Source organism: Myxine glutinosa, chromosome 1, assembly GCF_964187855.1.
Source record: "Myxine glutinosa chromosome 1, kmMyxGlut1.1, whole genome shotgun sequence".
In the NCBI taxonomy this organism is placed as follows: Eukaryota; Metazoa; Chordata; class Myxini; order Myxiniformes; family Myxinidae; genus Myxine; species Myxine glutinosa.
This window is the reverse complement of record NC_136261.1, coordinates 332,190,560-332,202,627: the sequence shown is the minus strand read 5'-3', so window position 1 is coordinate 332,202,627 and position 12,068 is coordinate 332,190,560. Positions and strand designations below refer to the sequence as shown.

Below are 12,068 nucleotides of genomic sequence, written 5' to 3'. Positions count from 1 at the left end.
CACATTTGGGGTACAAATACAACTTTGGGTGGGGTTAGCATAGGCTATGTGGCCACGGCCTCAGGGGGTTGGCGGTAATTCTCTATGTAAATGTGTACCGTATTGGTCGCTCTATTTTTTACGATCTATTTTCCGATATTGCTGTCTGATCTCTCAGTCTTCCGACCCTCTACTCCAAGATCCACATGTTAGACTTCCAAATTCCAGGTTGAATGAATACCTCAACTCCTTTATTGTGGTTGTTCTGTCTTGCTCTTCCCTCCAGGGCTTCAAAAAAACAGTGCTCCACCATATCTTGTCATCCCCAATTCTGACCCATGATCTTAATTACCCCCATTATCTTTACATAACTCATTACCTCACTTACCTTACCTTACATCACTCATTCCATTAATCCTGGTGTTGGCTTAGCGGTTAGGGTGCCGGCTTGGGATCCTAGGATCCTGGGTTCAAATCCCGGTCGATCGCTGAATTAACGCCAGGGGGGTTGACTCAGCCTGTCATCCTTCCGAGGTCGTGCAAATTGAGTACCAGCTTGCTGGGATGAATGATCCCGGTGTGTACCCCGATTTAGAATAGGTACACCGTATCCCTGCACATCGTAAGAGGCGACTATGGGTTGGCGTCAGGAAGGGCATCCGGCCATAAAAACATTGCCTCAAACAGGGAACCATGATTGTCATGGGGCCCGCAAGGCTAACCCCCGCTCTAGCGGGGAAAATGGCCTTAAAACGATCATTCATTCATTCATTCATCCTTACCTAACTCAAACATCTTAGTTGCTAGTTTCAGTGTTTTCTCCCCTCCTCCCTCCTCTTTTCCTGCTCATTTCCTGCTCATCCATTGCATTGATGTTTGACCCACTGTCGGATATACCATGCTCTTCCATGAGCCTGGCTCCTGTGAAGACCAAAAAAATCCAAATTGTGATTTTAAGGCCAAAACACACTTAAATTTACAGTAATGATAGCTGATCACATGAGTTTAGATGATGTATAAAACACAGTGGAGCAGTCAGATGGAAAATCATCACCCTACGTGTCCTCCTCACACTCCCATTAATCTCTCATTCTTCCTCTTGTCCATTTTCCCTTCAATAACTTTCCTCTGTGGTGTTCCATACTTTTATTTTGTTCTGTGTTCTAGTTCTAGTTTCCACAAACATCAACTCTGTATACACAAAAAAACAATCAAATTTCCATTATAACTCACTTCTTTTTCTTCATTGCGGATGTCTTTCCCTGCTCGGCTGGATCCCTGCAATCTTTGAGCTTTGAGGGACAGAGGCAATGTGAGGTCGGCACAATTCAAAACTCATGCAGAGGAAGTAAATTAATATCAAAGAAATAAAGGCTCAGGCAAAGGCCAGTAAAGACATAATTCTTAGTCATATTCAATTTAAAGTTTAAAATTGCACAATGGCTTTATAAAGACAATGTATGATGGTCATGACTATGGTCATGACTCCATTGAGTTCTTGCAATGTGTTATGCATAAATAGCATTACAACAGAACCACCACCCCCAGGTGTTGTACATTTGGCCTGGCCTTGTTTTCCAGGATTTATGCTGAGGAGGCATAAATAAAGATGATGAAAGTGGATGGACAAGTTGTATTCCATAAATAAAACAAATATGGAAGAAATGAATGAGGTGGAAGAAAAGGTCACATAAAACTTTACCTGCTGATTCAACCCAGCCATCTTGTATCCTTTTTATTCCTTTAGCCTCTACATCTTATATATACTGTATATATATATATATATATATTATATATATATATGTCATTGGCATTTAGATTGAAATTCCATTTTCCATGAAATGTTTCACTACTATCTTCCGAATCATGCCTTCTACAAACAGATTAGTCTGCATAGCAATACCTCTCTGCATGAAAGAGCCTGCCAAATATTTGTTATTGTGAGATTGTTTTATGAACAGTAAATATCAGCCAGTCTAAATGCAAATTTAGCAGACAGCAGACTGGGTCGATTTATTACAGTACCAGTAACAGTTGTCCGACTCGATCCAATTGGTGCAGTGAATGCAGGGACATCAGGTTGCAGGTGCTCCCACAGTGGCTGCCAGATGACCATCCCGCCAGCCAGGCGGAATGTGAGGTCAGATTCCTGCCAAAATATATTATTAAATCCACTGGGCCTACAGCCTGCATGACAAAATCATTGCACAACAAGATTTGCACAGCAATAAAAAATATATATAAATTAAAAAAGTAGAGCTACGTTCAAAGCACACTGCCCTTATGCCAAATAAATATATAACATATCCTTCAGTGTACGACATTGTCGGGGCGCCCTCGGCACCGGGCGATGCCGCAGTGCAGCACATGGAGACGGAGTTGGGAAGGAACAGTGTACAATAATTGATTGATTAATTGTGTAATTAAAAGAAGTAAATAGTAATCGTAAAATAATTAATTTCTTAATCAATTCGCTAATAGGATATGCTAAACTACCACTGCTTCATCCAAATCTGTAACTTTTGAGAAAATTAATTAATTACTGAAGTAATCCAAAAAATTTAATAAACAATGGATTAATTGATTTTTCAATGAATCAAAAATACCCTTTATAGCCAAATCACTTGGTCATCGTCGTGTCCAAATATCAGCTTCCTAACTCAAAAGGTGCCCGAGATATTGCCCAGTTGAGAAAGAAAATAAATAAGTGATTAATAAATCAACAGTAATTAAGTAATTAATCAATTAACTGATTAATCAAAAAATAAAATACTGTATTTTTCAAAGCACGTGCTCACTATTGTGCTCAAATTTCAGCTTCCTAGCTCAAAGGATGGCAGAGATATCACACGGAAAAACAAACAAGAAAACAAGAAAACAAACAAACAAACAAACAAGAAAGAAACCGGAGTGAAAACTGAGTACTCCCTTTCAGCGCGCATCATTGCCGGGCCCCATTCGGTGCCCGGCGATGAGGTCATGCAGCGCCTGGAGATGGAATAGGAAAGGAGTGATGTACAACAAGAAAACAAACGGAGTGAAAACTGAGTACTCCCTTTCAGCGCATGTCATCACCGGGCCCCCTTCGGTGCCCGGCGATGACATCATGCTGCGCCTGGGGAGGGAATAGGAAAGGAGCGGTGCACATTAAATAAAAAACAACTAAGACTTACTATATTTTATCATTAACAAATGTTTCACTTTATATCATTGGGTGCAAACAACACCATTAAGGAGAAAATGCAACTTCAGTTACATTCTCACTCTAATCTCTATTGAAGCAAACATGTTTTAACTTTGTATCTCCAAATTGTTTGTCAAATCCACATGACATCAGATAGTGATATTAATAGTGGACAGATTGTTTTAAAAGTCCTTGTACAAGTTTTAACTCTAATAGCTTTGCATGTACGAGATAGAAGCGATCATCGTACACATGATCGAATCAATCGTTAAACCGAAAATGAAAGCATAATCCATCAAGTTTTCACACAATACAGTTGAAATTTAATGGGTTCAACATATCCGCCATCTTTTGTAATACATCGTTCAATTCGATTTTCCAACTCATTGAAAACATTCTCCAGTTGCTGTTGAATGGTTTTCTGAATTGCATTTGTGATCCTAGTGCTAAATTCATCCAACGAATGTGCTTTTGATAAGTAAACAAGTTTTTACATAGCCCTATAAAAAGTAATACATTGAGGACCGTTCAGACGAACAAGGTTGCCAAGCAATTGGTCTGTCTACCGGTCCACTTCTCCAGGAAGACGTCATCAAGAACTGTCACACGTTGGACGCATAGTGACAGGGAGTCTTATAGGAAGAAGGTGCTATCTGAAAGACTCCATCATCGTTGTTCAGGGATAAAGAAAATCTGTAACATTGCAAAATATCTGCATCATTGACTTTTGCTTCTTCAAAAAGGAAATGATCAATAAGATGTGACTTCCTGAGAGCGTACCAGACTGATTTTGGCGAGTCTCTTTCATGTTGCTATACTTCCTGAGATCATACTGTTCCCCAAGTGAGACAATTGTGGCAGTTGAGTCTTTTTGTTACTTGGTCGAGGCTTGAATGACAGCTAACACAAAGAACATATAATAAAGGAAGAGAGAGACCAGTGGGGAAAGAGAGTGAAGCACAACAACAGTAGAGAACAGGGGCATTGGGACATCTGTGGAAGGGAGAGGGCTGGGGCGGAGTACACAGGATAAACAAGATGGACACGACACGGACTGTCAGGAAAGAAAACGGAATTTGAAGGTGGTGGGTTTGGGATGGATTAACGGGGGTAGAAAAGATCAAGGATTTGGATGGAGGAAGATAAGAGATGGTGGTGAACAGCTGATTTGAAGACCTGGAGGGAGGAGTGGGATTGAAGAGAGTGTGGGAGTTTGTTCCAGAGGCAGGAGAAAAGAGGAAGGAAAGAGTGATGGTGAATAGAGAGTCTTGATTTTGGCAGTTTCACCAGAAGAGAGTTACTGACAGATCTTGAGCATCCTGCAGGAATATGTGGGGGACAGAGCACAGAGAGAGCTGGGGGAGCAAGGCCGGAGAGGAGTCGGTAGAAGACAGAAAGACCACCAACCTGCCTGCGGTGAGTGAGTGAAAGGCCCTCAGAATCAGCTTCATCACAGGAGATTCCAATGATTCTGAAAGCTTTGGTTTTTACAGCATGAAGCCGAGCTAGGTGAGAGGCAGGAGCACCAGCCCAGAGGGGAGAGCAGTATTCCATTGAGCTGCGGATGAAAGCCTTGTACGTGGTGAGGAGCTCAGGTGTGCCAAGGAAGGACTTCGCACGACGGAGGATGCCCAGTTGGCGACTGGCTTTGGAGGCCAGCTTGGAAATGTGGTTTTCCCAGGAAAGATCATGGCTGATAGTGAGACCAAAAGATTGAGTGACAGAACTTCTTGGAGAGGATTGTTCAGAAAGTAGATGGGAGGGTTATCCAGACGGTCTTTTCGGAGAGACAAGGGAGATTGTGAGATTTGTCAGGATTGAAAGACATGTTCCACTTGTTTGGCCAGTTTGTGATTTTGTCCAGGTATGCAGAGAGTGAAGAGACTGCTGCCTGCCGATCTGAGGGTTGAGATATGCAATGGCAGAGAGTGGAGTCATCAGCAAAGAGGTAGAGAGGATTTTACAGAGAGTCAGATCATTGATGAAGATTAGAAAAAGCACAGGGCCAAGAACACTGCCTTGGGAAACTCCAGCCTGAACAGAAAGAAGAGATGAGAGGATTCCATTTGGAGCCATACGTTGACTATGACAGGAGACGAAGTCTGCGAGGCATATGTGGAGATTTCCATGGATACCATAAGAGGAGAGTTTGGTGAGCAGGTCAGGGTGCCAGACCGTATCGTAGGCACGAGATATGTCAAGGGAGACAGCTCCAATTTCCTGTTTTACATTGAGGACCTCCATCCATTGTTGAGACAACAGAAGCAGCATGCCCAGAGTAGAGTGGCCTGGTCTGAAACCAAATTGATGATCTGAGATCAAGCCATTAGAGAGAGGAAGGACTTTGCCATTCATGTGGAATGGTGCTTCATTTGTTTTAAATGTTAACTTGTCAGGAAACCCAAGGGAATTGTGGATTTAAAAACAACAATTACATAACATTAGGAAAATGTTTACAAATTATGCTTTCATGCACCATTTGTAGTTTGCTTCAATGATGTGCACAAAGTCATTAAGATTTAAAATTTAAGTACTACAGGCCGAGTTTATGAAAGGTGTTTAGCGAGCATCTTACTAACAGATGCCTAAACCGTAAATCCCTTTCCGCTCCCCCTTCCATCCACACCCAATCCCTTAACAGTACAGACTCGGAAGCAATGTTGGATATGTGACTTGATCATCATAGCAATATGATAGGAAATCAAATAATCAAAGCGTAGTTAACTTGCAAGGTTTGGGTCACCATGCATACAATGTTGGGCTGCCTTACCCTGATTCTGTTGATAAGAGGTGCTAAGAGGTACACGAAAAGCTCCACCGTACTCAACGGAAGTCGGTACTCTTCCCAGACCTTCTCGTCCCTCGTGTTATACTGTGCAGCATCAGGCTGTTCAGAATCAACCCACCCCCCTCCTGGCCCTTGAATCTGACCGGGATCTTGACCTTGCATCGCTCCATCTGTTGGCCGAGCTGTGGCTTCTCCATCAGACATGCTCAGGTGACTCGACAGCCAGTGGCGCGACCGTCCATCAACAATTACTCTGCCGTCAAGGTTGTGCAATGTTGCCCCCAAGCTCTGACTCACAGACCCCAAACTCACAATTCTCGAAGTATGTTCACAACAGTCTTGGGCTGAATCCAAGAGCATCCAGTGGAGTGTGTGAAGTAACTTCGTTTCTGCAACTCCCAGTTTATCCTGATGTCCTGCAATTGTTTGAGAAAAAAAAACAATCAATTGTTGCAATTCATTTTCTCAGTAGTAAAAAGGACAAAAAATGTTCAACTTGTATTTGAGAGGTAATTATATCTATTTGCACTACAATAACAACAACAACAACAACAACAACAGGCATTTTAAGGCCATTTTCCCTGCGAGAGCAGGGGTTAGCCTTGCGGTCCCCATGACAATCTTCTCCATTTTGCCCTATTTTCTACAACTCCCCTTGTTAACCCCCTTGCCCGCATTTCTTCTTCCACCACCTTTCGTCTTTCTCGGTCTTCCCCGTCCTCTACTTCCTTCTACATTCATTTCCATCACTCTTTTCAACCAGTCACTTTCATCCTTCCTCAACACATGACCAAACCAGCTCAACCTGTTTCTCTTCACAGCATCCATCACAGGCTCTATTCCCATCATCTTTCGCAATTCATCATTTGTCTTCCTCTCTCTCAACGATACTCCACACATCCACCGAACCATTCACATTTCCACCCTGTCCAGCCTTCGTTGCTGATCTTCGTTCATTACCCATGTCTCGCTCCCATAAATCATAACACTTCTCACACATGCAGCATACACCTTTCCCTTCAGCTTCAATGACACTCCCCTCCCCGTCAGCACGCCACTCAGTTCCCGAAACTTCTTCCATGCACATCTCACTCGAGCAACCGTTGCCGAGTCTGATCCACCTTCTCCATTCAGCATGTCTCCAAGGTAACAAAATGTTTTCACACCTTCCTGCTTCACACCATCTCCAAGATCCAACTCAACATTTCCTCCATCTGCAGCTCCCTCTGTGCACACCTTACACTTGAATGTAGCTGCCACACTGGTTAATGACCCTCTCAAACCACTACATTTTTGATGAACCCACTCAGCGCACATTGTACATTGAATGGAATTCACTCCGACACCCTTCCTGCACAGAGCACACGGCCACTTCACAGTTCTTTCCACCTCACCACATGCTTTACCACTTGCCATCACCTTCGTTTTTCCGATATTCACCTTCAGACCTTTTGTCTCCATACATTCCTTCCACTTGTTCATCTTCTCCTTCAATCCATCCATACTTTCTGCAATCAACACCAGATCATCTGCATACAACAACTCCCACGGTAAACCCTCCTTTACGTTCTGAGCCAGCACCTCCATCACAGCTACAAATAGTAGTGGACTTAGTACCGACCCTTGATGCACTCCCACCTTCACCTCAAACTCACCACTGTTCCCGTCCTTCGTCCTTACAGCTGTGCGCGCTCTTTTGTACATTGCCATCACTACTCTGATCAAGCATTCCTCCACTCCTAACTTCCTCAATGCCCATGTCACTACTTCATGTAGAACCCTATCGAATGCTTTCTCCAGATCAACAAACCCAAGAAACAACTTCTTCCTCTTCTCCATATACTTCTCCTGCAACTGCCTCACAATAAAAAGCGCATCTGTCGTTCCTCTTCCTGGCATAAATCCAAACTGCATTTCGTCAATCTTCACTTTCTTCCTTATCCTCCTCTCCAACACCCTTTCCAATACCTTCATTCCATGCTCCAAAAACTTTATCGCTCGGTACGAGCCACAGTCCAGAGGGTCACCTTTCCCCTTGTGTAGAGGGACAAGGGTACTCAGTTCCCAATCCACTGGAATGCGGCCTTCTTTCACCACCAGATTGCAGATCTCTGTAATTCTCTTCACACCCCAATTTCCCGCTGCCTTCAACATATCTCCCACAACTCCCGTCGGCCCTCCAGCTTTTCTATTCTTCATTGCTTTTATCGCTTCCTTAACTTCCTTCTCGGTTATCTTCTCTGCCGGTCCTAAAACTGGGTTACTCTCTATGTTGCCATCCCAGTCATTCTCTGCATTCAACAGTATTTCCATATATCTCTTCCATCTTCCTTTAATTCCATCTGGGTCCACAACGATTTGTCCCACTTCATCCTTCAAGCAACTCACCCCCATCACATCACACCTCTCTTTCGCTATCTGCTTTGCAATCCTGAATACCGCTCTCTGACCCTCTTCCGAATCAAAGCGTTCTCCGAACATTTTCCAACATGCCTCCTGTTCCTTTGCCACCTCTTTCTTTGCAGCCTTCTTGGCTGCCTTATAACTTTCATGCTCTGCCTTTTCTGCCCACATACCCTTCGCCTTCTACCACTCCTTGAACTTCTTCCTCTTCTCGTCATTCTTCTTTCCAACTTTATCATCCCACCACCATGTTTCCGAGTGCCTCTGTGATCCTTTTGTCCATCCACATACCTCACCAACGGCTCCCAACCGACTATCTTTCATTGACATCCAACCACTTTCAAGCTCAACCACATCATCCTCAACCATACTCAGCCTCTCTTTTAATGCCTCCCTCACTGTGACCTCTTTCAACCTCCACATCTTCATTCTCGGTTGGTACTTCACCCGCCGAGCTCGACTCGCACCTTTCACCCTCATGTCGCAGACAACCAAGTGGTGCTGTGAAACAGCCTCCTCCCCTGGGATCACCTTTGTGTACCGGAGGTGCCCCCTATCTCGCCTACCCACCAGCAGGTAGTCAACGGTTGTCGTCGACCCACCTGACGTGTATGTAACAAGCTTATTATCCTCTTTCTGGAACTGAGTATTACAAATCAACAAATCAGCTCCATCAGCAAACTCCAAAATCCTTTCACCTTCTCCATTTCTCACACCATATCCGTAACCCCTCCCATCCACTTTCTGAATAATCCTCTCCAAGAAGTTCTGTCACTCAAGCTTTTGGGTCTCACTATCTGCCATGATCTTTCCTGGGAAAACCACATTTCAAATCTGGCCTCCAAAGCCAGTCGCCGACTGGGCATCCTCCGTCGTGCGAAGTCCTTCCTTGGCACACCTGAGCTCCTCACCACATACAAGGCTTTCATCCGCAGCTCAATGGATTACTGCTCTCCCCTCTGGGCTGGTGCTCCTGCCTCACACCTAGCTCGTCTTCACGCTGTTGAAACCAAAGCATTCAGAATCATTGGAATCTCCCCCGATGAAGCTAACTCCAAGGGCCTCTCACTCACTCACCGCAGGCAGGTTGGTGGTCTTTCCGTCTTCTACCGACTCCTCTCTGGCCTTGCCCCCCCAGCTCTCTCTGGGCTCTGTCCCACAAATATTCCTACAGGTCGCACAAGATCTGCCTGCAACCCTCTTATGGTCAAACTGCCAAAATCAAGACTCTCTGCTCACCTTCACTCCTTCATACCTCTTTTCTCCCGCCTCTGGAACAAACTCCCTCACTCTCTTCAATCCCACTCCACCCTCCAGGTCTTTAAAACAGCTGTTCACCACCATCTCTTATCTTCCCCCATCCAAAACCTTGATCTTTTCTACCCCCGCTAATTTCACCCCAGTTCCACTTTTTTGAAATACCAACTTCTGTCCTGGAAGTCCTTGGTGTCCTTGTGTTTTATACTTCTCCCTCCCCTTCCCACGCCTCCTCCCCCCAAGCCCTCTCCCTTCCACACATCTCCCTGCTCTCAAATGTTGTGTTTGTGTGCTTCCCCTTCTCTCCCCATCTTGTTTTCCGCTCCCTCTTTTTATATATTTTGTTTGTCTGGTTGATTTGTTTGTGAAGTAAATGTTAGCTCTTTCACGAGCCTCGATTCAGTGTACAAAAAAAAAAAAAAACCCCCCATGAACTCCCTCGAAACCGTCCATACTCCTTCCCACATGTCCATTTAGGTCTCCTCCTACCACAACAACTTCCTCATCTTTCACGTTTTCCATCAGCTTCTCTATAGCACACCAGAACTTGTCCTTCTCTTCATCGCTCCGACCAACCTGCAGAGCATTTCCCGAGATGATGTTAACCAAGAGCTTTCCAATCATCATTTTCACCATCATCAACCTATCACTCACTCTAGTCACACTCACCACACTGTCTACAAACTCCTCAGAAAACAGGACACCAACACCATTCACGCCCTCCGGGCACCCTTGTCACACAAACTTGTATTTCTGTCCCTGCCTACCCTTCACCATTCTCACACCACTTCCCTTCCATCTCGTCTCCTGCACACAACATATGTCCACTCTTCTTCTGACCAATACTTCCACCACTTCTCCTGATCTCCCTGTCATTGTCCCTAGATTCCATGTCCCAAACCTCAGAAACCGATCTCCACGTCGGGCATCAGACGTTTTGTCGTCATAAATGGAGTGATTTCCACCCTTGCTTCGATCGGGTTCCCCACTTTGAGTGTTGACGAGAGGGAGTGGGGTCGCCCACGGGGTACTTCGGGCTGTACCCTGCCCATATGTAGTCGTAATTGTCATGGTTCTCCTTTTGAGGCAATGTTTTTATGGCCGGATGCCCTTCCTGACGCCAACCCTTTTAGTCGCCTCTTATGACACGCAGGGATACGGTGTACCTATTCTAAACCGGGGTACACACCGGGTACACCGGTGTTGGATGTGTGACGAGGACAAATATATTCAGTTTTGGTGAAGATCTTAAAACGGATGCAGATACAAGAATTTTTTATTTTCTAAGTGATTCTTCACCATTGAGTGATTTACGATATAAAAAAAAACAACAAATGTGGATGAGTGATTACAAAACTAGGGGGATGAGTTGGTTTACTGACAAACACAAGCAATTCGATTTTCGTTCAGGTCCGAATACAGATCCGGCCTATCGCACGATACAAAACGTAAACTGCTCAGCCTGGTGGATGTATGCGTACTACCAAATACCATTCTAGTTTTTAAAGGATCAATGGAAGTTTCTGATAATTAGCAACTAGAAAAAAAAAAATTCTTCCCTGCAATCCTTTAAAAATGGCATAAGAGGTGTACAAAAAAAACCTTGTTTTATTATGTTTAATATCTGTGTAGTCAGTGTGCTACTCTTTCAACAAGAGTACATCATGATGAGTTGGTATGGATAAGGATATTGTGTAGGTTGGATGGGGAGAATTGCAGTTTCCCGCATGTAGCTTCCCTTCTTATTTATTACCCTTTGCTCATGAAGCAAGAAGCAGGGTTAGGCAATCGGGTGCGTGCGTGTGGCGTCCGTGCGTGTCGGCATTTTTGGTTCACGAGTTATCAAACAGTGACCACTATATTCGTCATGGGTGTGTGTCTGTGTGTCTGTGTGTCTGTCTGTCTGTCTGTCCGCAGAATAACTACCCGATGATATCATCCGACCTTGATGAAACTTGGGTGGGAGGTTGATATCATGATCTAGTTGTGTCCTGCCTAGAGTGGGCGTATTGCGGCCATTGTGGGCGGAGCGACGCCCGGAAAAGATGTCTTTTTAGGGGTTAACGAGTTCAAGCTACATCTTCTCCGAGGGAGTTGGTGGAATCTGACAGGGGTTTCGGTATTTGGTTAGGCCAATGTCATGTGTCTAGCCCCACAGAGCTCGCTTTTTCATTTTCGCCCCAAGGTCAAGGTCACAAGGTCACGAAATTTGTAAAAGTCGATTTTGATGGTTTTATTACATTGTTTGCTTCCTGATAGGGTGAAATGTCGTACATTATCTTATATTATCACATACATCATGAAATACACGTTTTCCAACAAATTTCAGAATCTTCGACCTTTGACCTTTGAAGGTCACAAAGGTCAAAGTTTCAAAGTTGTCGGAATCGAACCGAATTTTCGGTATTGTGTAGCTAACTAACCTCATAACTGATTATACATTATTTTCTATCTCAT

The 12,068-nt window shown here is 44.2% G+C and overlaps 1 protein-coding gene across 1 annotated transcript in view; it reads right to left on the bottom strand.

Annotated features, from left to right (window-relative positions):
- The window catches only part of UNC80 (unc-80 subunit of NALCN channel complex), a 502,852-nt gene that overhangs the window by 442,563 nt on the left and 48,221 nt on the right, over nt 1-12,068 (bottom strand). Inside the window, exons 5-7 of the mRNA XM_078779534.1 lie at nt 5,934-6,367; nt 2,005-2,128; nt 1,213-1,271 (exon numbers count right to left, since the gene is read on the bottom strand). Coding sequence (XP_078635660.1) covers nt 1,213-1,271; nt 2,005-2,128; nt 5,934-6,367 — 617 coding nt within the window. The remainder of the gene's footprint in view (nt 1-1,212; nt 1,272-2,004; nt 2,129-5,933; nt 6,368-12,068) is intronic.